Raw genomic sequence first — 26,145 nt, forward strand, 5'->3', positions numbered from 1 at the left:
CAGCCAATGAAGAATAAGAGTTTTATTTCTGGTGATAGAAATTCATTTCTCACTATAATGTGGTTCGGATTCAACCAGAAGCTGTAATACTTCCGTTGGACAATGTAACCAATTGGTTCTTAGACACGTAAAATAAAAATCTAATCCTTCTGCCTCAACAGGAGAGCTTTAATCAGCTCAGTGGTCTGGCTAAACTAAAGTTGTACTTAACTGTATAGTTGGGAAAAATCTGGAATTTTAAAAATTGCAATTTTAGTTGTTGAGTGAGATGCACTTATTGGGGGAAAAACTTTTACTCATAGGGCAATCTTGGAGGTTTTGCAAAGTTTTACTTCACAGACTAGTTTTCTTGATGGATAATTCATGACTTTTTCATTCATTGTTTTATCATCCTCTAGTACAACCATTTTTTCTGGAGGAATGCTTGGGATTTTTAGTGAAACACCAGAAAGAATGACCTGTTTAGGGGTGCGTCTTCCTACACCAGGCGGCAAATCTAGAGGACTTGACTGAGGGTTATTCCACTGATGGAGTTGTTGTAAAGATCCTAAATCCTTTAGATTGAGTTGATCTGAGAATTGATCAGTATCTCTTAAGATAAGTTTTGAAAGTTTAGTGGAGATGAATGCAGATCTTGTAAAGGATTTCATTCAACCAGATCTGTCAGGACCATGGTAATCAAGGTTCACACAGGAGCTGCATTGTCCCATAGCAGCACTGGGAAGAAACCTTTGGCAGGATTAGGGACTGGCCTTGGTTATGGACCTTAAATTCAGGAGTCCAGCCCTCCTCATTGAGGCATCTGAAGATAGAGGATTCTTAATGACAGGAGATGAAGGATCTTTTGTCAAAGAAAGAAACTTGGACAAATCATATACAGAAGAGGAACTTTGATCTTTGGAATTTTAGTGAAGGCAGCTGTCTCACTGCTTTAAAAAAAAAAAAAAAGAACTTCCACTGACCTTTCTTGATTGGGGGATCAAGAAAATGAACCTGTCCCTAACATGCATTGCATGGTAAATAAGGGTCTTTTTCAACATTTTCTGTATAATTACTGCAAGCTTTATCAGTTAAACTAGTGCACCTTCACTGCAACTTCATACAGAGTTATGTATGAAAGGTGACAGAGTGAAAGATAAAAGTACAAAATAAAAAGAGGCATAATACCCCAGAGCTGTACAGTTTATGAGCAAAATTGTTAAAATATCAAAGCCAAAAATAAAGAAGTCCAGAAATATAGTGAAGTGGATCAGCAACTGTAAACATGAACGTAGTCCATAGAGTAAGGTTAGCAAAGCTTACTCAAATTAAACATAGTGGACACAGTTTAGCAAAATAGGCCAACTAGACTTTTTCTTCAGAATGGATAAAATGGAGTATGTATGGTTGCTAATGATTGACATGCATTTGAATTTTAATATATTGCAGTTAGCTTGCAATAAGAACAAGCTAACATAAGCAAACCTATGCAAGTTTAAAAGGCTAATTAAATTTGAGTTGCAAAAAATATAAGTTACCTAAAAGCTTAAGGGTTAACTTGATAGAAAACCCCAAAATGGTGGAGGTAGGAAAACCACCTAAATTTCCAAAAATATCAGCTTAACAGTGGAAAAATAATCGAGCTTAAAAATCTTATACTAAAGCCAAACTGGAGCTAAGACAAAACACTTAACAGTGCAGTTATTCTTAAATATAAACTAAAGCAAAGTTAAAGTTAGCCAAGAAAGGTGGTCAGCCAGTAACTGGACTAAGCTAACCTGTACCAACTCAAGGAAATTATAAAAATAGCACTATAATGAAGTGAAGGACTAGCTTTCATGAAATATTCTTGATCAGACTACCATTCAAGGAACTATACTATCCATGAGTTGGAAAAATTAAGAAATACATTACTGTATCACCATACTTGTTTCACGAATAATGGATGCAAGTGAATAATGGCTGCAATTGGAAAAGAAATAAGAAAAAATCTAAATCAACCCTGGAGCAAGCTGTTGACACACCCTTGAATAAATGAAGAATGATGGAAGGAGTCACAATCTTAACTGCAAGGCTGAAAAATAAACTGTGGTCTTCTTTCTTTTTATCATCAGGTAATAAGCCCATGGGATTAATTTTTCTAATGAAACCCCTAGTTATAAAAAATGGCAATTTTGCTGTAGCTGATGCACATACAAAGGTGAATGGCTAATGATTAGGATGATGGAAGGCATGATGATAATATCAAACTGTACAGTAAACCCCGGCTACTGGCTCATGGTTCGTCTTCTTTCTTTTTTCATCAGGTGAAACATATCTAGCCATCATTCGGGATTAATTTTTGCGGTATTTTTCACTGAGAAATATTCACTAATTACTGTATTTTCATATAATTTTCATGAATAAATGCATTTTTTGTGATAAAACTTTAAAATACTGGTATAAGCATTTTTACAGGGTTTTTCTGGTTTATATCAAAATGGGCAGTTCTAATGTGTTTTTAGAGGGTTTTAAATTCTAGACCTATTCACGGCATGATGATACATCCCAAGACTGTATTCACTGTATTCTTTGTTTCCAGTAAGAATGTCTTTGCATACGTATTCAGTTATACCCTGAATTGTCTAAATAAAATGGAAATCTTCAAGTTGGTGATGAAATATAGGTGTGACATTACAGTAACTCTTTCAAATGCTTTTTAGATTGTTGTAAGATAAACTTGTTACTGATATCTATGATATTCTATCCATTATGATTAAATCTAAGATTAAATTTTGTTTACAAATCTTTTTGGTTCCTTGGTCTGTTTGTTTGGTATATGTTTCATCACCTAGGGTTTAGGATAGTATTATGGAATATTCTGAATAAAAAAATTGAAAGATTGAAATTTTTATGAAAAGTTTCCTTAACCCTTTATAAGATATGTGTATATGTGATGAACTACGTCATTTAGAAATGTACTTGATTGATGAATTCCAGAAGGGTCATCGTGTAGCAGACCTTTATGAATTGGTTCAGTATGCAGGAAACATTGTACCAAGGCTGTGAGTATTATACTAGTTGTTTTAGTGTTTTATCTGGTATTTTTATTAATCTTTATGTCATGACAATCAGGTTATGATTTGTTGCTTTAATCTACCATAATGATATAATAATTTTACCAGTAAGATGTATAATCATTTGATTATACATCAGTAGTGAAATAAAGTTCATGGTATTTCATACTTCTAATGGGGAGATACTCTATTGTCATGAATGGTGGTTATGGTATTTGAAGCTAGACTTAAGTAGAAACCACAAAGTGAATGTGGGAAGTTTGTTGGTTCTTTGGTGTAGAATAAATTGCCTATGCAAAGAAGTTTTCCTTGCCCTAAGATGGCTTGTAAGTGTGGTAAGGTGTGGAAAGGAATAGGCACCCCGGACTATGCCTGGTCCATCATTCACATTCATATTAAAAGCTCTCTCAACATGGTTAGAATTGAATAATTTAGCTAATACTCTTCCATTTCATATCTGCATGATTGATACTGTAAAGATTATGAACTGGGGTGGATACTGTAAATATCACTTCATCTGTTTCCTCTAAGATTATGAAAATGAATTGTAGGAAATAAAAAAAAATTAATATTTCCAGGTACTTGCTAATTACAGTTGGCTTGGTGTACATCAAAACTAATGAGACTTGCAAACGAGACATTTTGAAAGATCTTGTAGAGATGTGTCGCGGTGTTCAGCATCCCCTTCGTGGTCTGTTTCTCAGGTAAATATTTGGGATGTGGATGGTCTGTTAACTCCTTTCATGAAATTGAGGATTTCTTTATTTTTTATGTAATGACTGTTTGAATGTTTTGTTAAATGGATAATTCATAATGTAAAAGTTGAATAATAAAATGTATAGATTTTTGTAAAAGAAATTCTTGTTCAAGTTTAGTGGAAGTTTTGAGCAATCACAAAGTCAAAGAATATGTTAGAAAATTTGAAGATAATCTTTATTTTAGATCCCAAGTAGAACAACTTGATATGCTATTAATTAAGGTATGTGTTATACGCCTACAGAAACTACCTTCTTCAGTGCTGTAGAAATATTTTACCTGATATTGAAGATCCTACAGGTGGAAATACAGATGACTGTCCATCTGGATCTGTAAGTATTGTACTATATGTAAATAAATTGAGAAAGATATGTAAAATTGCAAATAATGCTCCTATTTTCAACCAGTCACACACAGAACAAACCTTTGGTTTTAAATTAAGGGAAATTTCTCTAGCGCCAGGTGGAGTCCAGTTAAAAAAAGTTACAAGGAGTTGGTGGCATCGGGAGATGGCCAAGATGGCAGTGTGAGGGAGGAGGAGTCGACCTCCCATACCCCATCTCGGAAACATCACATCAGTTTTCTCTGAACACCTTTGTATGAGGTTGTGCTGTTGACCTCTCCTCAGAGCTGGTTGTTGTCCACTTCCTGCCTGCATACACTCTTGGATACTGGTTTTATTTTTTTTTTTTGTGTGATTTGTGTGTTTTTGTGTACCTTGTGTGTTTTGCTTGGTTATGCAAACCCACAACCCTCCTTCACCCTCCAAACCCCAGAGGAAACTTCCTGGGGTTGACAGTAACCCTTGATCATGATTCCTGCCTTCATTTGTGAAAGAACCTCATTCCACATGTAGGTCTCACGATTGCAGCGTAAGTAACCCTTGCCCTGAATGTGTTGCTTGGGCTCCTGAGCAATGGAAGAATTTTAATAAGAGGAGATATAGAAGAAAGTCTGCACCACCATCTTGGGAGGGGTTTGCTTCCCCAGAGGTGATATCAGCTTCATTCCCTTCTCGTTCTTGCTCTTCTTTTCCAAAGTCTTCTCAAGCTGGTTCTTCAAACTATGAAGATTTTACTCCCTCTCATTCTTCTGATGCTTTGGCTTTGGAAGATTCGATTGGGGGTGCAGGAGATCTTGTAATTGTTTTCAGGTGGTGATGTGCAGAAGATGATGGAGCGTTAGGGGCTTACCAACCCTTTCCGGCCTACTGTCTCACTGTTTGGCTTCTTGCTCTCCAGTTTTGTCCACCTTGACAGTGTCCAAGACCCTCTGTCTCAGTGACATCATCCCATCTCTCTTCAACTAGAACTTCAGTCACCTTAGCCTCCTCTCAGCTGTCAGTGACACTTGCCACTCCCTACTCCATGAAGTCAGCCATGTTGATGCCATAAACTACCAAGTCTGCTCCCTTATCCAATCTGTTTGCAATAGAGCCGAAGGTGTCTTCAGAAAGGAGTTTAGTCAATCAGAGGTGAAGGCATTGAAGAGGAGATGCCACAGATCTCCTCCTTCTTCCTCTTCTTCATCTTCATCCTCTTCATCTTCGTCATGTGCTCCGTCCATTCCTGTCAGATGTTGGAGGAAAAGAGAAAGTTTGCTTCGGTACTTTCCTCTCACTTGCCAAACTTCCACGCTCTCTTGCTACTCCCAAGGGAGTAGTTTCCCCCCTTGCCGACTCTTACTGTTCATTATGTGGAGAGCCACCAAGGGGAAGAGTACACCCAGCCTGGTTTCTCGCTGGGAGCCTCTCTTCATTCCGAGGGGGACTTGTCTGTGGGAGGATGCTCTTTCTCAGAGCAAAGGGGAGAGCTCCCACCTAACCTGACTTTTGTTACAAGTGTAGTGGAGGCTGAGGGGCTCAGGGAGCTGTGGCCTTCACTGGGCATCTTAGGTGAGCAGAGTGTTTTACCCCTTATTTACCATTTGAAGGAGATGAAGGGATACTCTGTGACTGCTTCTGCCATTACCTATTAATGTGGTTAAGAAAGTGACTACTCTACTATAGAGACAAGAAAAAGCTGTGGGATTACTAAACTAATGTAATTTTTTAAAAAATGCTCTGATGACAGTCAACCAAAAGGATTTTAATCTGTGCATTTTAGATTTGATACAGATGTGACAGTAGACTTATCCACAGAGGTATCAAGAAAATATAAATTAATTTTAATTTGGCTGTATTTATTCAAGTTCAATTCTAGTTCTGTTTTGATTGTGTAAATAAACTTATCTCCAACCTGATAACTAAGCACTAGTTTTGTAACACAGTTATTTTATGATAGTTATGTCCCTGATTCACACATGAATATCTGGGAGTATTAAATAGTCATGCATGGAATAGTAACAAAATTATTATACATACATACATACATACATGGACAGAAATTCCAAAAATTTATTTTTATCAAAATTTTCAATGGAATCCAATGATCAAGTTTGTAATACTGTAGTTTGTAATTTTGTGACAGTATTTATCAGTCATTTATAAAAAGAGACCTTTAGGTCCAGCTCTGTAAGAATTTTAACAGGGCAATAGTGATCATAATTTTTAAGAGTAACAAATATGTTTTTTTCAGATTTCAGACAGCATAGATTTCATATTAATGAATTTTGCGGAGATGAACAAATTATGGGTTCGTATGCAGCATCAGGGTCATTCCCGTGAAAAGGAAAAGAGAGAAAGAGAGAGACAGGAATTGAGAATTTTAGTGGGCACCAACTTAGTGCGGCTTTCACAGCTTGAATTTGTTGATGTGGAGCGCTATAAAAAGGTTTGTAATAAGGAGTTCTTTGGGCCTTCTGTTTCAGGGTCATTTCTATTCTCTCGCGATCATATGCAGGTTGGGGTCATTAAGGTGAAAATTACAAATAGCATAAAAGAAAAGGGCTGCCTGGACACAACTGAGACTGCTGTAATTTGTTTTATATTAAATAGCGTGTATGTTTGTTTTCATAAATGATTTTCTTTTAGCAGTTCAATATGAATACATGCCAGTTTGTAATAGGGCTAAGATTGTAATGTTGATGCACCATGTTTCATTCAGATTGGCAGATGAGCATGGCTTGCATCTTTAAGGTGCAATTGTCACTGTCTGGCAAGTAGTTGGTGATCGTAGTTAACGAGGGTTTTTCATTTTTACCGTATGGAGTTAGTCCAATCCTTGAGATTATTTCATATTCTTGTTTGTGATTTTGTTATTGGTTTGTATTATCGGCAAAAAAAAGTGATGATACAGTTTTCTTAAAACTTCGAACACATATTGCCCAATAATGCCACACTTGGGAACTCTAGAAAGGGAGCAGAGCTTCAGAGTCATAGTGTTTTTGCTTTCTAGATTTGCAGTAACTTTGAAATATAAAGATTCTGTAGAAGTCCTATAATCACTTATACTTGAATGTAGTAACAGCCTATATATTATTCGTTAAAGTTGGTTTGATAACTTCAGTTCAGAGTAGAATGTTGATCATCCTTTAAAACCTATCATGAAACCTTACACATAAGTGGTGTTATGACACTAAAACAGCTTTGGCTTTGTTTAAGATATGTCCTTGTTTGTCAGTTTCCACTACCTCTGCATTGTAAGGGGTAGATAATAGTGATATATATTTTGTATCTTAGTGTTATTGTTGTGACATGAATTTTCCTCAGAATCTGAAGATGGATGCTATTATTTCCATATGAATTCATTAGGTCTTCACAATTATCACTACTATATTGTTCATCAGTCATCTTGGTTGTGAAGGTAAATGAGACAGCAAAAATAAGAATGTATTTTTGCAGGCGCTCAGGACTTTGAAAACCTGAAGCTGTGTCTTGAGAGTAAACAAGATGTACCAACATCCATTGAGGAAAATGCAAATTAAACACATGCTAATGGGGCAGGAAGGATAGAAAAAGGGAATGCCTCAAAGAACAAGTAAAATTAGGGTAATAAATATGATTAGGAATATTTTAGGGTAATTAATTAATATTCTTATGATTGTATAAAAAGTACATGGTTATGGTTCATAAATATACTTTGGATAAAAGGCAAGGGATTTATTTATACAATTTGCTAAATATGAAATACAGTATAACTTGAGTTACTTAGAAACTTACTCAGTTATTGTGAAAGCTGTTATTAATAACAAAATTTTATTGCCCACAGTCCGGTTTAGGACCACAGTAACAGTCAGCAGCAGATGGAGCTGAACTGCACAGTGAACTAATTATAGATATTAATGGGCTTTGCTGTCTGCAGCAGAGTGGAGCACAAATTTTTCTAAGACATGGAAATTTTCTATCACTTGACCCATGTATGGTTTCCTCCTATATTGTAGACAGGTTTGATTAATTTGTGATGTTTCTAATACACTGATCACTTCAGTACTGAAAGATCTCAAATAGCATAACTGCACATACGTCATTAAGATTTCTTTAAATAGTGCTGCTGAAATTTTTATAGGTTACACAACTAGAGAAATTCCCCCATATTACAACACTAACAAATTAATTAGTGTCCATCACCATCATTGTAGAGAGCCATACCCTGTCTTCTGAAACATTATATTGAGTGATTAAAAATTAAACATACAATAAGAAACCAACTAGATAAATTAAATAAAAGATCTAAGACACTGCAAAATGAACAACCCATGCAAGTTACATCATTACGAAAAGTGGGGGCACCATTGATAGACTGAAACCGGTATACAATAAGGACTGCTAAATTCAGAAAAGAGTTAAGTGGAAGAATCATATGACAAATATGACAGATAGTATACTGCAAAGTCAATGCAAAATCACATTACTGTACATGTAAGCATACTAGTATTCTAGGAAGACATTTCAGATATGTGATACCAACAGGTTAAATAAACACTTGTGTAAAATATAACAAAAGTTGAAAAAATTATGAAAAATTAACTACACTGTACCATATATTTCTTTGTGGAAGACAACCTTTAGCTGAGACAAGGTCAAAAAATTATGGCAGATTTTCATGATTTATCTTATGAAATATTGGTTATGTAAAGATTGTTATATTACAAATGCTATTTTACCTACTGAATCCTTAGAAATTCAAAATAAACGAAATGACAAATCCGATTCTATATCATGTTTTTCCTGCACATGTCGCCTAGAAGAGAAAATTGTTTTGTTTACGTTTCATCGCCAAGCGCAAAGAACTCCTAACAACAATACGATAATGCATGATAATTATCGTTCGTATGACTGAATTATTCTAAACAGTTACAAACAGCCTGGTGTATTAATGGCCATTGGCTTATACTTCATGAACAATTACAAACTAAGTCAGTTAAAATTTCTTACTAACTTACTGTGTACCCATATCAAACATGGAACCACCAGCGAAAAGAAGAAAATATGAGGCTAGTTTTAAATTGATAGTTACAGAAGTAGCCTGGAATTCGAACAACTGTTGTATGTAATCCAAAATGGTGTTATTTACCATCAAAATTGTAATGAATTTTTAATGAAAAATGAATGTTATGTTATCCTAAATGTTGTTACTGTACTACCGTAATTAAACTTGATTAAAATTTCTGAAAGATTACTGAAAGATAAAGGTTGCTGTGGGCACAACCATAACTCGATGTTGACATTTTTTCAGTTGGGCTCACTTAAATAAAAGTTGATTTCATTGATATGGAATTATTTCTCAAACTGGCTATTTATTAGGAAGATATGCCAATAATATATAAGGTAAAAATGGTTTTATTACCTTTATTATCAGTTTATTTCATAATGTGAATCTTTTCATGTATGTCGGTGGTTATTGCACCGAGACCGAAGGTAGCCTACTGATAAACATCATTCAGAATTCAAGGTTTGATTTTTAGAATGGTAGGATAAGATGACCCCCAATTTTTAAGGGTGAATTTTAGGATTAAAAGTTGTCTTATATGCGGAAATATGTGGTATATTAGATTTTTAAAGAGTTGAGGGTATATACCAGTAGATTATACAGTACACTATAATAAAATTCTCTATATAAGAATCAAAATATGCTCTCTCCACATACAGTAGTTTAACTCCTGGAAGAGATGGAATCTTTTGAAATAAAACACTTGGCACCTATGATATAATAGTAATGTAAACAAAGCTGATTGTGTGTGTTTATACATTTTGATATTAGTTACTACTGTGTATAAATAGCTGTTATTATTATTGATAACATTGTTTAATCAGGTTTTTCTCTTTGGGTACACTTTTGCTCCACTGGTCTTATAAACATATTGAAATATTTTTGCACTCATTGCTAATAAGATCATTTTACATACCAGCAATCTAGCAATCTCTCCATGTTATCCAGGCAGCTGTTGCTATTTTTTACATTCTCAATTGTTAGCTCACAATCTGGTATATCATCAAAGTAACAGAATTATTGAGCACCTCCTAGGTCTATTTATCTACTATTACATGATTGCATTCATTCACTTGTAGGTCTTTACATTGCTGGATAAATGTTACCTGTCTAGAAAGTCATGATAAATTTGCAGTGCAAGCTCCTAAATATGTCGTTCACAGTTCACTGATGATTAACAGGCTCAGGTAACTGGTTAAAGTTTAGTAATATGCTCCAGATTCCATAGCTCATTATTATGTATCCTTATTCTTCAATCTCCCAGAGTCCTTCAACATGTTTGCTTTTATCTCCCTTTTCCAGACAGTCTTACCTGGAATCTTGGAGCAAGCTGTAAGCTGTAGAGATCCTTTGTCACAAGAGTACTTAATGGAATGTATAATTCAGGTAAGGTGAATACTCGTACATTTCAAATACACTATCTCTTAAATAATTAATAGAAAATTTTTTGTGTCAATGATGATAAACATCTGTGGTTGGAGGAAGAAATGGAAGAAATACTGTAAGTGTGGGTTTACTTTGGATTTGGCACTTATTTAATTTAGGTACAAAAAATATATATAGTTAGTATTTTAAGTTTTGAGAAGAACCAGCCATGATTGCAGTTGAACAAGATTGTAGTTTATCTGAGAAGTGACGTCTTGAGAAAAATTAGGTTTTTGCCTAATACATGGTAACACTTACAGCACATATGAATTGATATACACCCTAAAAACCACCTGCCCTATCTCATTTTTGTTTATGATTTATATCCTTACCTCTTGCCATTTTTAAATTCTGAATCACTTTTAAGAGTTGAAACTAGAGTTTTGGGAGGTATACTGCTCATGGAAAACAGCAAATGTTTTGGCCAGTCTCTTACAGCCAATGTTTCACCAACCATCAATTGTGGAGGCTGTCTCTGTTAAAAAAAGGCAGGGTGGCTCCTCCATTACAGAGTCCAGTACCTATCCTGCATTCCATTTTAAACTGTTTAAATATGTCAATATAAATACAAAAATTGTGCACAAGGTTTTTCAGCACCTATATCCATTCACATATACCATCTGTGCTTCAATTTTGTCTGACATTAAGCAAAACCTAATTTTCCTATTTTAAGCAGTTACAAAAGTCTACAATTATGGTGATATTAATTTTGTTGATCCAATGAAATTAATAGTTTAACAACTATTGAATAAGAATTTTAGCCTTAAAGGCAATGAAAGGCAATGACTTTGCAAAATGTAATGCACAACAGCAGATTCCTTTTGAAAAGTTGTGTGTGTGTGGGCTAGTGGCCAGCCTGGAACTGGCAAGGTGCAACCATTTAGAAGGATTTCCAACTCACAAAACTTTCTAAGATGGCAAAGTGCAGCTATTTGGAAGGCAATGGAGACAACCTTCTTAAAGTATATATATGAATAAACTATTATCCACAGAAAAACACCAGTACATTTCTTGGTTGATCTAATTTTATCATATGTTACTTTTAATAAATACACAAATCTGACTCAACAGCAATCATGACTTTACGAATGCTTTACAACACCATAAATGTCAAATGAGGGGTTGTCTCTACAAAAGACAATATGGAGGTATAGGGCTTGTCACTATTAAAAAGCCAAGTAATCAGTCACAATAGGATTTGTGACCGATTACTTGGCTTTTTCCCCTGGTCACAGTAGCTAGCCATCTTCATGTATGTCTATAGGTAATGTGAAATAGCCGTGAAAAACTGAAAATGGGAGGATGGCAGTCAGGTTAATAGCCATGGGTTTGTATCAAAACAATTTTCATTTATAAACATTTTTGGTTCATCACAAACCCATTATTATACTTTGGAAAAAAGCAGGATTATCAACTTAGGTTGGAGGGAACTTAGCTGTGACTCCTTGGCAGTGTGAAAGGACCTGAAAGAATTTGTGGAGTCTGCTGGAAAGAGGAATGCCAAAGACCAGCAGCTCCATGGAATAACAAGGGGACATGAGTTGGACAGGAACCCTATTCATACAAAAAGACATTTATCATTGTAGTTCATCAGAAAACTAAGAAAGGCATGCTTCCTCACCTATACCATAAAGCAAAGTGCCAAGTAGCCTTAAAAATGTTCTTTTTAGGGGTTAAAATTGTTGCAAAGTGAAATTAAAGAACTTGCACAGTTAGGTGACAAGAAAACTAAGGAAGATGGATGCTTAGGTAGTTTATGGACAGATCAGGTAAGAAGTCATTACTTGTTGGGTTACCAATGCCAAGTGCATCAAGACAACTGGAGGGATGCCTAAGATTATAGACTTTATGCAGGTTGTATACTTTATTGAATGAGTTGAAAAATACAGTAACATGTTTAATTCTCATCCTCAGGTTTTCCCTGATGAATTCCACCTGCAGACACTAAGTGCATTCCTGAAAGCTTGTGCAGAGTTGCATGCTGAGGTTAATGTCAAGAATATCATCATATCTCTTATTGACAGATTAGCAAATTTTGCTCACAGGGAAGATGGAACAGGCATCCCTGAAGAAATCAAGCTTTTTGAGATCTTTTCAGAACAAGTTTCTCAAGTGATAAAGGTAATTGAAATGGGAATGTTGAAGTTGTACTGTGGATGTACTGCATTTTACCATTAAGTTTTGTATTTAAATTTATCATACTTTTTATGAATACAGGTTGTTTTGTCTGTTCCAGTAGAAAATATTGGTGAATTTGTATAAGAACAGAATTGAAAGGATGCCTGAAAATTTTATTGCTGTTTCAAATACTGTACTCTTCTTTATTTCATGTTCATAGATAACATTTTGTTGACTTGCAGCTCATTTCATAAATGCCTCTGAATCAGTATTTCCATGTTATGTTGCAGCCTTGTTTGGTGAGGGCTTTAAATGATTTCTTTTGTTGGAATAAGGGAATTGTGAATATCATACTGGTTTGCATAAATCTCTAGATATTTGGACAGCAAATGAGATTTTGAAGGGACTGAGTTGCTTGTATAGGTTGTAAATTTTGATGAGTAACATGATTATTTGGAAATGTTGTGTATTATAACGATCTAATGTTTACATTGAAACCAGAAAGATAAATTGGAGACTATTCTGTTTTCAGTCTCGTCCTGATATGCCTCTCGAAGACACTGTCAGTTTGCAGGTGTCACTGATTAATCTTGCTCAGAAGTGCTATCCAAAAGAAATTGACTATGTGGATAAAGTTTTGCAGAATACTTTGGAGGTTTTCCAGAAGCTAAACATTGACAAGTAAGTAAAAAATTGCATGTAAACAAAACTTTGACAAATGAAGATGGTGCAGAAGTAGAATTAAAGTATGCAATTGATTTCATTGAATATCCAAAATATAATTTTACACTTTTTGCTGATTTACTTCTAAAGCAGAGAATCATGATGTGGAAACATGGTGTTTTGTTGTTATTCCCCTCCCAAGTTATTTACGTAGGTGTTGGCTGTTGGGTAGCAAGTTATGTTCAGGATCATATATTTAATGCCAAGTTCTGTGAGAAGCCCACAGAATGACCTGGAGATGTCCAAAAAAATAAAAAGCATTGGCATTTTTGCCAGTTTGTATGAATAGTGCATGATGAATTAGCACACATATCGATTAATAACAGCTATTTTATCATAAACATAGTGATATTCCTGTTCTTGATATTTTGTTTTCCTCATCATAATGTATTCAAATTTTGTTGAAAATTCAACATCTGTCTGAGTAACCAGTCTCTCCTCAAATTACGTGGCCAAGCCAGTCAAGTACGTACTTCAGTCAGTGCAGTTTAATTTTACCTACACTAATCGCATGACTATTACCCCTTTCTCATCCAGCTCCCTCAGCATCAGTGGCTGAGCAGAGATCACTTGATCAGTATTGTCCCTCCCACTCCAGAGCTTTCAGTCTTTGCTTCATGCTCAATCTTGAGTTGTCTGCTCTTTCAGTGTTTTTTGTGGTTAAGTGTGTATACCAATGTGCACTAAAAGTACAAGTAAAGGTGGGTATGGATAAGGGAAGAGCATGTAAGATGGGGATTACTGTACTATAACTTTCATTATATTGTCATTCTTCAACTACTGTATTCTAGTATATGCAATATTAATGTTTCATTACATTGTCATTCTTCAACTATGTATTCTAGTATATGCAGTATCTATGTTGTTGTTCTTTAGTTCAACTTGCTCATGGCCTAAAAGTAATTGTACATGTGTGCCACCTATGTTGGTGTGCAGTAAACCCCTGCAGGATGTGTACCCACACCCCTGCGAATAACTAAAACCTGATTAAAAACACTTAGTGCCTCCAAACACACAGAGAAAAAACTAAAAATGCTTATCAGGTCTTATCCTACTTCAATGGGGTTAGGTTCCAAAAAACCCATCGTTTGTTGGAAAAACTTAAATATAGCTGCCTACACTTTTCAGTACCATGGATACATTTGGTAGCCTTACACTATAAAGTATACCAACATGTGCGGTAAAGTAATTATTAATATCAGCTAATTCTGGAGGTTCTTGCAGAGTGAATTATGATAATTCAATACAAAGAGAAATTGAATAACAAACAAGAATTAGCTTAGCCGACACTTTGGTATATCGTATACATGTACGGTAGCCTAGCCTACATTATACTGTACTCTGTATTCACACAATATCGTATTATACAAACATCAACATAACAAATATGCATCTTTTCCATGGATCTTTTAAAATGTTATGCTTTAATTCATTGTATCCAATAATATTGTATATATATATATTCTTATACAGGCAGTCCCCGGTTAATGGCAGGCTTGGTTAACGGCGATCCGGTTTTATGAGGCTTGTCTAGCGATGAAAATCGGCAATTTTCAGCGCCGAAAATCGCATATTTTCGCTTATCAACGCCGATTTCCACTTATCGATGCCGATGGGTGTGGCGCCGTAAGAGGCGCCCTGAAAATCGTTACTTTTTGGCGGCGGTAAGCCCCAAAAATCGCTATCATCACACCCTCAGAAACGGAACCCTGCCGATAACCGGGGACTGTCTGTATTGCTTTTGTATTATAAATTGCGATCAATGTTTTGGTTTGGAAATCGATCATTCAAAATTAAGCCACTTTCAGAAGCGCCTGCTTTGATTAGTTAAATGAATCTCTAGATACTTTATTTATAAGGAGGAAGGTCATTTTTTCGTTATACAAAGTTTTTTAAGTCAAAATATAACTTAAATACATCTTGTTGTGAAATTAATTTAGCTATTTTTTTCATTAATAGATGACGTCGGCCATTTAGGGGAATGTTTGTTTTATGTAAAAAAATCAAGTTCCGTTAAAAAACACAGTAAGAGGTTTACGTATTTATCGTTTATCGGCCTAAAAATAGCTGTAATATGTGTTCTTTCATGCCCAGTGGTTTTGATTAACCCTTTCCTATCTGTTTAGTTATCACATCACTGAGGGTACATGAGTCCCAATGTGTCTGGGACCATGGTGCGAAAAATAATTATTTCGAAAATTCAGCAAAAATAGAAATTTTATGCCAACAACGTTCATTTTGCTCTCCTTTTTTTCTAAATGTTTATATTTTATGGTGGAATAGTCAGAATAAGAGTCCCAGCCCTCTAAATACGAAAAAATAAGTCCAGTTGGTGAAAAAATTGATAGAAAAGAGGGTGAGAAACAGCGCTCTGCCTGGCCTATGGTGAGAATTATCGCTAGAAAAAATGTTCTTTGAAGAGCCCTATCTCGGTTATTTTTCATAGAAATTACTTTGTAAATATACGAAAATGTAGAGGAAAAGTTGAAGACTAAAGGGAAAGTCAAGAAAAATGGCTTTGGTAACGGCAACAGTTTCATTTTTGACGTTACAAATTGATCGAAACGAAAAAAAGTTACCGTTGTCAACATTATCGTTCGTAGCTCATACAAACATTACGCGAATTAATTATTTTTTATGAAAAAGCTAACACAATTCTCTAAATATTGACATATAAAACAATGAAAAACGATAAGTTTGGTAAAAAATTGATTGAAAAGAGGGTAAGAAACAGAGCGCTCTGCCCAGCGTTGGTGAAATTATCGCTACAAAAAATCTTTTTGAAGAGCCCTATCTCATTTTTCATAGAAATTACTTTGTAAATATACGAAAATGTAGAGGAAAAGTTGAAGAATAAAGAGAGAGTTAAGAAAAAATGGCTTTGGTAATGGCAACAGTATCATTTTGACGTTATAAGTTGATCAACGAAAAAAAAAAAGTTACCGTTGTCAACATTATTGTTTTAGCTCAAAAACTATAACAGTTAGGCGAATGAATTATTTTTTATGAGAAAGCCAACAAAATTCTCTAAATATCGACATATAAAAGAATGAAAAACGAATAAGTCCAGTTGGTAAAAAATTGATAGAAAATAGGGTAAGAAACAGAGCGCGCTGCCCAGCATACGGTGAGAATTATCTCAAGACATTTTTTTTTTTAAGAGCCCTAGCTCGGATATTTTTCATAGAAATTACTTTGTAAATATACAAAAATGTAGAGGAAAGGTTGAGGAATAAAGTGAGAGTCAAGAAAAATGGCTTTGGTAACGGCAACAGTTTCATTTTGATGTTATAAGCTGTTCGAAACGAAAAAAAATGTTACCGTTGTCAACATTATCGTTTGTAGCTCAAAAGCTATAACAGTTAGGCGAATGAATTATTTTTTATGAGAAAGCCAACAAAATTCTCAAAAAATCGATATATATAATAATGAAAAATGAGATTCAGAGCCCTGCCTAAAATCCAGACGTCTCTTATGTGATGCACTAACGTTTTCCGCTAGTTTTACCGTAAAAACTTATAGCATGTTGGAAACTTCTCGATTGATCACTGTATGTAAACAGCCACACGTGTTTACCCAACCTCGTGCGCATGGTCTCTGACAGAAATGTGGCCTGCCATCATGGTTGGGATCAGCTGATGTCATTTTGAGAATTTTACTACGCCATGGATTTGCGCATGCACAGTAGAGGAACTAAAAATTTATAGAAAAAGAGGGTCAGAGTGTTTCCAATAATGTAATCCTACATTTTATAAAAAAAATATAAGATACGAGAGAGAAGCGTGGGTAGGATCAGCTGATTTCATTGTGAGAAATTTACCATGCCAGGGATTTGCATGGTCAATTTTGCCTGGCGTATTATGCCTGAGTTACACGTCCAAGGTATGCTTTAGCCTATGGAAACCACCAACTGTCCGAAAAAAAAAAAAATTTACCCCTACCACACATCTCAAAAATGTCGGTAAAATTAAAATTACGCTCAGTCAGAAAAAAGGGGGTAGGGGGTATTGCGTAATATTACGTCAATTGGACAGGAAAGTGTTAAAATACTTTCTCTCCAATTTTAATTATGGTTGAGTTTCATCCATGTTGCCGATGCACAATAATTTATAGTCATTAGCAGCTCAACATTGTTTTTTCAGCGTCAGCTACAACTTGCAGCTTAAATTTAGCAGTATGTTTCCTTGCCAATCTTTTATCCATACCGAATAAGGGTATAATGTAAAAATATATATCCTATTCTACTTAACATCATTTGTACTATAACTACGGTAATTGTTTGCTACCGTACGATGGGTGAAGTACCAGGTAAACGGCTGTTGTTATCTGATTCAGTTATAGGCAAAACAGCAGTTTCTCATTCGATTGTTTATGGCTTACGCATTTACGCAAGAGTATAAAGATGGGTACACGCGATGAGAGCAACCTTGTATGTGTAACTGAGTTACGATGCGGTTACAAGGAGTCAAAATGTTGAGGACGAACCGTAACCACGTTGCACATAACTTCATTGCAATCCACTCATCATCAGTCTGTCTCTGTCCGGGTTGTTTACCAATGATGGCCACCATGCAAAACTTGCAGCTTATACATTATTTAACGAAGATGAAGCGAAATAAAAGAAGATGGTGGCAATCAAGGTTATATATACTAGAAGGGTAGAATACAGTGGTCAATACTTTTGAGATTCCAAGAAGTTTCTGGCCACTAAAATTTCACCAGAATGTCTTCAACAGATTTTGAAATATTATAAAACTGGTAGGACCTAAAATTATGAAAAATGACATACATTTATTACACATTAGACTGACTAAAACAAGGGACTCTACTATGGACGGCCTTGTGTTGGTGTCAACAAGTTCAGCAACCTCTGTTGATGATGCAATACCAGGTCCCGTCCACACATTGCTGTTGCAAAGAGACCTCCCTTTGATTCGGGGCCCAAAAACCGACAATTGCCGGGACGGAGAGGGCAAAACAAGCAGTTTCTCATTTGGGGTTCGGGTTTGAGGAACCGTCCACACTTGTTTTTGTTACAAGAATCGCATTACAATACAAGGTTCTGTTCGCATGTGTACCACCTAACATTACTAACAATACTTTTATCATTCTCTTTTACTTTTTCAACTTGAAAGATGGGATAAAGAGATGGAGGAAAAGAAGTTGGTCAATTGTAATTTGGTCTCTCTTGCTGCCTGATTGTACACTGCTGCCTGAGCTCACACAAAATTAAAAAATATTTTATAAATATTGTTGTATCGGTATTAATTGCTTACCCCATTGCAAAATCGAATTATCGTAACTCGAGCACTACCTGGGTACCTGAGTATTTTAATAGTTTTATCACAAAAAGTGCTTTTAGTCATGAAAATGATATGAAAATACTGTAATTAGTGAATATTTCTCGTTGAAAAATACTGTGAATGGGTGAATTTTCAGGAAATAATGTGTATATATGTTCCATAGAGAAATCTGCAAATAGGTGAGTCCACAAATCTTGTGACCGCGAATACAGGGGGGTTTACCGTAAACAAACCAACCACAGTATTACATTATTAATCGGTCGTTTATTTCTTAGTGTTTTATTATTACTGTTATTATTATTTTTTTTTCTATCTCTGTCATCCTATTCAATTGGGTGGTATTTATAGTGAGGGGTTCCAGGTTGCATCCTGCCTCCTTAGAAGTCCATCACTTTTCTCACTATGTGCACTGTTTCTAATAGCACACATTTCTGCATGAGTCCTGGAGCTACTTCAGCATCTAGTTTTTCCAGATTCCTTTTCAGAGATTTTGGGATCGTGCCTAGTTTTCATGTTATTATGGGTAAAATTTCCACTGTCATATCCCATATCCTTCTTATTTCTGTTTTCAGGTCTTGATACTTATCAATTTTTTCTCTTTCTTTCTCATCTACTCTGGTGTCCCATGGTATTGCAACTTCAGTGAGTGATACTTTCTTCATGATTTTGTCAGTCAGTGCCAAGTCTTGTGTATTGGCATGTATCACCCTATCTGTTCTGATAGATAGTCCCAGAGGATCTTTGCCTGATCATTTTCTATCACGAAGGTGTGTGTGTAGGCCCACACGTGGGTGCTACAATACTACTGGTGCCTTTTCTCTGCATTGCCCGTCAGTTCAAATTGTTGATAGATTTTCATTGGCACCTAATCTTACTATCCCTGTGAGCTTCAGTTGGGGAAGTTGAAGGTTTGCATTGCTTACTAGTTTGCTCTCCCAATTCTCATGTGGATGGAGAAGGTGTTTGGGCTCTGATCAGATAGATGTGTGTTGGTCTTAAGGATATTGTGAACAATTGCACTGATCCATCCTGTCCATCTGCTGCTCCTTATCAGCATTCAAATTACCTCCATGTGAGTGGTGAGAACCGTCTTACTGGGACAGTGACACAAAGCTGGAAAAATAATTGTAGTTGTCAGAAAATAATGATAAACAATAATAAAATTGAAATGAAAAATCAATGATTTTGAATACAAACAGTGTAGTCCTGGAGTAGTTCAGAGTCTGGGAAACGCCATGTGAGTTGCAAACCAGTTGACATACAATGTGAGCGAGATTGACACATAGTGTATGCACTAGGCTAACCTCCAAGGAGTTGCAAGTCATCATTACTTTATGATAGGGAGTGTCAGGTAGTTCATTCAAATGCACAAATAGCTATAGAATAAAAGTGTTGATTAGTGGCAAAACAAATGAAAATACAGAGTACAGTAAACCCCCTGTATTTGCAGGGGATGCGTACCACACACACACACACCGTGAATAGCTAAAATCCGCAAATACTTAAAATCCCCTCTCAAAACACATAAAACTGCCTATTTTGATAGTTCAAACATAAAAAAAAACTATAAAAATGCTTATACTTGAGTATTTTAATAGTTTTATCACAAAAAGTGCATTTAGTCATGAAAATTATTATGAAAATACAGTAATTAGTGAATATTTCTTATTGAAAAATACCGCGAATGGGCAAATTTTCTGCAAATAATGTTTATATATGTTTCATAGAGAAATCCATGAATTGGTGAGTCCGCGAATCATGGGAACGCAAATATGGAGGGTTTACTTTAAAGCAAGTAGGAGAATTTCTTTGGAAATAGAAAGTAACCTCTTTGCTGTCTATAGGATTTTTAAAATCTTGTTTATTTGAACTTGTTGCATTATGTGAAATTTTAATGTATAGTAAAAAATGAAATGATAGCTCTTGAAAATTGATGAATAGAAGCCAGTTTATTATACAGTACAGTACCAGTTTATCACACACCAGATGAAAGAGTTCTAATTCAGATGTATATCAGGTATAGCCATCTATGCATATGAGATGTGTGCTTCTTGGCTGAATGTAAATTTTTAAAGTCCACACCATTGTGTAGAGAATGTTCTTGTTGAAATTATGCATTTCTTTTGTAGCATGAAACTTATATTTCTGTTGGTGTCTGTTTCATACTTAATTTTTTTTGTCTCTTATCATTTGAATGTACAGTAATTTTTTAAAGGAAAATGTTTAGTTGTTCATTTTATTTCAATCTCTTGTTATTATTAACTTTTGGATATTCAATGAATAGTGATAATTTCCTACAAATAACTCTCTTTGTTAGAGTTGTATGCAAGTTTGAAGGAAATCCTTTTTCTCTAAATAACATTTGTTTATTTAATATCAATTTGCACAGGTGTTCACTTCATTAGGTAAGTAATACAATTTTTAGGTTTTGAGTGAAAGTTGATGGTCATAAGAATAACTCCTTTGATATAAAAAGGCCTGCTATTTTAAAGAGCTGGAATGTTGATGTTAATAAATTATTTTCTAGTTTTGCAATTTCCCAAGTTTTATACTACTGTTTATTGTTAAAGAGTTGAATTAGGCTTCTCAAAGCCAGACAATTGTTTCCTTTGATAGTACAAACTTCTGCTGTTTTGCTTTAGTAAGTAGGAGGTATATCACTGTATTATTGTTTTAATAGTTTTGCATGACAGCTTTAATTTTCCCTGATATTCATACAATACATCCTTACAAGAAAATTTCAGTAAACTGTTTTGCATAATTCCAATCAGGTTTATTCTATACCTGAAATTTACCCCTCATTGATCATGTATAAAATGTCATAGGTAATAAGGTCATAGGCATTTTGGACTTTTCAGTCCCATAAAATCCTCAATTTCATTTTATGCAAACTCCATTTTCCCCATATTCCTGCTGTTAACAAGGACGGCTCAGAGCCAAGGGTGAGTGAAGGCGACGTGCATGATGGTAACCCTCTGTAAAAAGTTCGCGTCTTCATATTCCTCTCTTTTGTATTAGAGAACTTATTAGTGCTAGAGTCAACTGGTTTCATTGCTTAAATACGTATTCGTGCCAGTGATGAGGATGTACTCACTGTTGCAACATCTTATGCTGACTTTTATTGTTGGGAGCAAATGAGTTTCCTGAAACTCGTCCCATAATTAGAAGACCCAACCTTTGGTACAATATAATTACTATAATATGTGTGTTGGCAAGCATTTTTAAAATGTAGATAGAGTAGTTTAGTTATATGATAGAACCAACGTTCATAAAGTTACATGAACTTAATTAGAACATTAGCTTACGTAACCTACAATTATTGGGATTTAAGTTTAGTGTTAGTTTTTAAAGCTAGTACTCAGTGCAAGGACACAAATACATTTGATAAGTTACAGTAGTTGGCATAGTTATGTATGTATTAGAAATTTTGTTACAGTTTCTCTACCATAGTCTTCATGTTCTTTGATGACTCCTAAACACTAGCAGTGTGGCTCATGTACATAATTTGCCATGAGAAGATATCATCTATAAAATTAGAAATGGCCTTATTGCACGAAGGTTTTCCTTTAATTCTGGTAATAGTGATTGTTTGCATAGGAGAGATTCCCATTTTTTTACTTCACTCTAATCTTGTACCAGGTATTCCTCCAGTTATTCCTGAATTATTCCTGAAATACAGAAGTTTTCCCCATATCTTTGAATATATCTTATAAAACCAAGTGCAGTTGGCCTGCCAGGTTTTTTAACATTTGCTCTTCTTGTTGACATATGAAACCATTTACAAAGTGACGTACAGTATTATATTTATGCTGAGAACATTTCTTTTGCAATTATTTGCCAGGGGGCTATTGCCTATGGTGGGTGGTGCACACTGTGCTGTAGACAGTTTTAAAGGTTCTTTGCAGCATCCCTTCAGCCACCAGCTGCCTTGTTCTCTATCTTTTACTTTTCAGCTGTTCTCTTTGGTTTCTTCTTACCTAGCTGCATACCTTTGAACTTTATTTTGTCCCAGTTTTCACTTCTTGCATCATTACACATTCTTCAGATGAGCCATTAAGAATGAAATTTTCTTTATTAAGACAGTTGGAGAACTGCTGGGGGGTGGGGGCATAGTTGTCTTCAATTAAGAGGTTCATTATGTGTTATACAGATATATTTGCTACCTATGTGATAGTGTGGTAAATATGGGATGGATGTGTTGTAGATAAAGGGGTTATTCTGGTGATATTACACAGGAAAAATTCCCCTGAAAGAGGACTTATCTTGTACTGATAATAAAAGAGTACAGGATTTACCATACTTACCTATTTCTTTTGATAATAGCTTTCACTAGTGCTTATCAAAATTTCAACACTGACCTTGTTTGTTGTTTACTCACATTAGCATTTTAATAATATTTTTCATCTTAAAGCATTTTATTTGCTTTCTTTAGAGTAAGAATTTTTAGTACAATGATTAATTGCTTATTCTTTTTTATTAATTTTATTAATCTGTATTTGAGACATATTACATAGTTTGAATTCAGTATGGTAAAATTTAGGGTTGACCAGGTTTTTCTGAAGACCAGGTTTTTCTGAACAGATTCTTTGTTGAGAATAGAGAATAAAATAACAGATGGAACAGTATGGAAGTAAAACACAAGTGTAAGATATTTAAGTACTCTGCCTAATGCTGCTACAAAAATGACAGAGCACAAGATTAATTCATAAATAAAAAACAGTTGCAATGAGGAAGAAATGAAATGGAAAATTTAATTGCAGAAAATAGTAAAAACTATATATATATATATATATATATATATATATATATATATATATATATATATATATATATATATATATATATATATATATATATATATGTATATGTATATGTATATGTATATATATATATTTTGTTGTTAGTTGGTATGTATTTATCAATTTTCATTATTTCTTACGGTAAATTGAAAATACAACTCAAAATGTTTTTTAAAGTGCAAACCAGGCAGGTGAATAATGTAATAGCAAGATAAAAGATAAATTGACCTATTTCTCTTGAGCACTTTTTTAAAACTTTCTTCTGTCATAGAATGATGTACAGTATTTGATTTTAAAACAATCCATAGCTTTCCAAAACACATGAATGTGAATGTTAAGCCAGTTGTAACTTAGGTAGTTAACAAAATATCTGCTGTGTTAAAAAAAGTTGGGAGTTGATTTGATTTAACAATAGATCTTGAAATGGAGAAATTTAATTGCAAAAGTTACTCACACTTACCAAGTTCAAAAGACTAAATTAAGCAGGAAAAAAGTGAAAGTACCTTTTTGTAGTCAATACCATTTTCTACATTACAAGTTTCGTTCTTGAACATTTGTTATTTTTTGGAATTACTTCTGCAATTGTTACAGTCCTTTAAAAGTGTGAACATATTTTAGGGAAAAGTTATGATAGGAATGAACTCAGAAAAAAAGTGATGGACAGTCAAGTTTTAGAATAAAAGATGTAAGAAAGAATAGAAGCAAAGTACTGCAGTATTTTGTTGGAGAGAGTATTGAGAGTTTTCTAATGCTTAGGAAGGGAAAACTAGAATAGCAAATCTGATAATGATTGTAAAAGTTAAATTGGAAGTTTCTGTATTATTTGCAAATATATACTTTTCCTTTATGTTTAATTGCTTTAGTTCCATCTTGTTTATTTTCCAACTGAACTGCCTTATTGTAAAAAGAATTTTTTGTTCATTCAGTGATGACTGATTTTCATTTCATTAACTCTTTACAGAGGTGGAGCACATGTTGCTTGACAGCATGCAATATATTTATTATTATTATTATTATTATTATTATTATTATTATAATTATTATTATTATTATTATTAGAAGCATGAGCAGCAGTAACTTTTGTGGAAAATTAAATACAGAATCAATAATATACCTTTTAAAAGAGAAAAACCAAACTATGAAATGAAGTTTCAATTGTTTTGCTGCATGATTAAAGATCATTCTGTGAATTTGATTACAGGTGGAATAAAACCTAAAAAAAAAAAAATGGTCTGGTATTGAACGTCACAAAAGAAAAGACAAAACTTTAAGTAAACTGTATATTTAGTACTACACTGTGTGTGGTAAAGTCTAGAAAGTTCTGAATTAAAGGATGACCAGAACTATGAAAAATTTTATAAAGGATGTACAGTTGAATGATAGGTCTAATAAGGTCTGTTAAGAAGTTTAGTGAAAATATAGTTTTTAACAAATTTAAGAAAATACTTTGCAAGAAGGTATTTTCCAAATTATAAAAGTGTTTGCAGATTCTTGTGGTTAATTCATAAGGGTATATATTTCTAACTGGAATTGTGTGCATACTGTATTTTACTAAATCTTGCTTGGAACATGCAGCTGGAATGAGGTAAAGTAAAGCTTGCTTCTCCATGCTGATTTGACATACTGAAACAAAGTTTAGGTATGGGTATAGTATACACTTTTATTCATTATTTTGGTAGTTTGTCAACTTTTCATTTTTAGAAGTTACCAGAATCCCTCAAAGTAGTTACACTTAGATTGGTTGATGAAGTTGTAATGAATGTTCATTGGAGTTCCTCACATACTACTCTGAAAGGTTTAGATGATATCCTGAATATGCAAGGGAATGTCGTTTAAAAGGCATTAGGCATTCAGCCCTAACATCAAACTGTATGTCATATGCTCATGTGGCACTATGAAGATTAAGATCAAATTGCTTCAAAAATACTGTAGCACATGTTCTCAAGTTGACATATTAGCTATAACTTATATTTTTGTATTTAGTAAGAAAACCCTATTTTAGAAAGTCAATCTTTTTCTAACTTGTCATTTTAAGATACTAAACTTTCAAATGATACACATAAGAGTTTAACTACAGTAGATGTTTTACAAAATATGTTATGTGATAGAACTGATGAAGCCATTGATTTTTGCAAAGATAAGTTCTTACAGTATTCATTTTCTCTTGTTGTTTAACAATTTTTGCACGACCAGTATTGTCCCCCTTCCATTTCATTCTGTTAAATAGTATTTTTAATGAGTATCTAAATATCAGGAGTTTTCTAAAGTTCTCATGTTGACTTTATATGTTGATTGTTCTGTAATGAAACAGGTTATATTGATATTTCTGTAAGAAGACGGATGAATCTTCACAGTGTAATAGGGACATACCTTTTGACCCAATGAAATTATGCTACAAAATCAAAATTTTTGCCTTTTTAATGGTTTTCCACTTATAAATGTCTAGAATTGTGAAAGATGGTGGCAGCAAAGTTACCAGCTAAAATAACATTATTTCTGTAAAATTTGAAAGCATTAATATTAATAAATATTAAGTACACAATGCTAATCAAATTCAGTTTTGGACCCAGAAAGATCACAAAATATGTCCTGCTCTTTTTACTGTTCTGATGTCAAA

General features: G+C 34.3%; 1 protein-coding gene across 1 annotated transcript in view; it reads left to right on the forward strand.

Annotated features, from left to right (window-relative positions):
• Vps35 (Vacuolar protein sorting 35) overlaps positions 1 to 26,145 on the forward strand; it is a 61,264-nt gene that overhangs the window by 7,387 nt on the left and 27,732 nt on the right. Inside the window, 8 exon segments of the mRNA XM_067095965.1 lie at positions 2,900 to 3,023; positions 3,614 to 3,739; positions 4,036 to 4,123; positions 6,368 to 6,562; positions 10,463 to 10,546; positions 12,500 to 12,706; positions 13,236 to 13,384; positions 21,654 to 21,671. Of these exon segments, the coding sequence (XP_066952066.1) occupies positions 2,900 to 3,023; positions 3,614 to 3,739; positions 4,036 to 4,123; positions 6,368 to 6,562; positions 10,463 to 10,546; positions 12,500 to 12,706; positions 13,236 to 13,384; positions 21,654 to 21,671 (991 nt within the window).

Source organism: Macrobrachium rosenbergii, chromosome 52 (genome assembly GCF_040412425.1).
Source record: "Macrobrachium rosenbergii isolate ZJJX-2024 chromosome 52, ASM4041242v1, whole genome shotgun sequence".
Lineage (NCBI taxonomy): Eukaryota > Metazoa > Arthropoda > Malacostraca > Decapoda > Palaemonidae > Macrobrachium > Macrobrachium rosenbergii.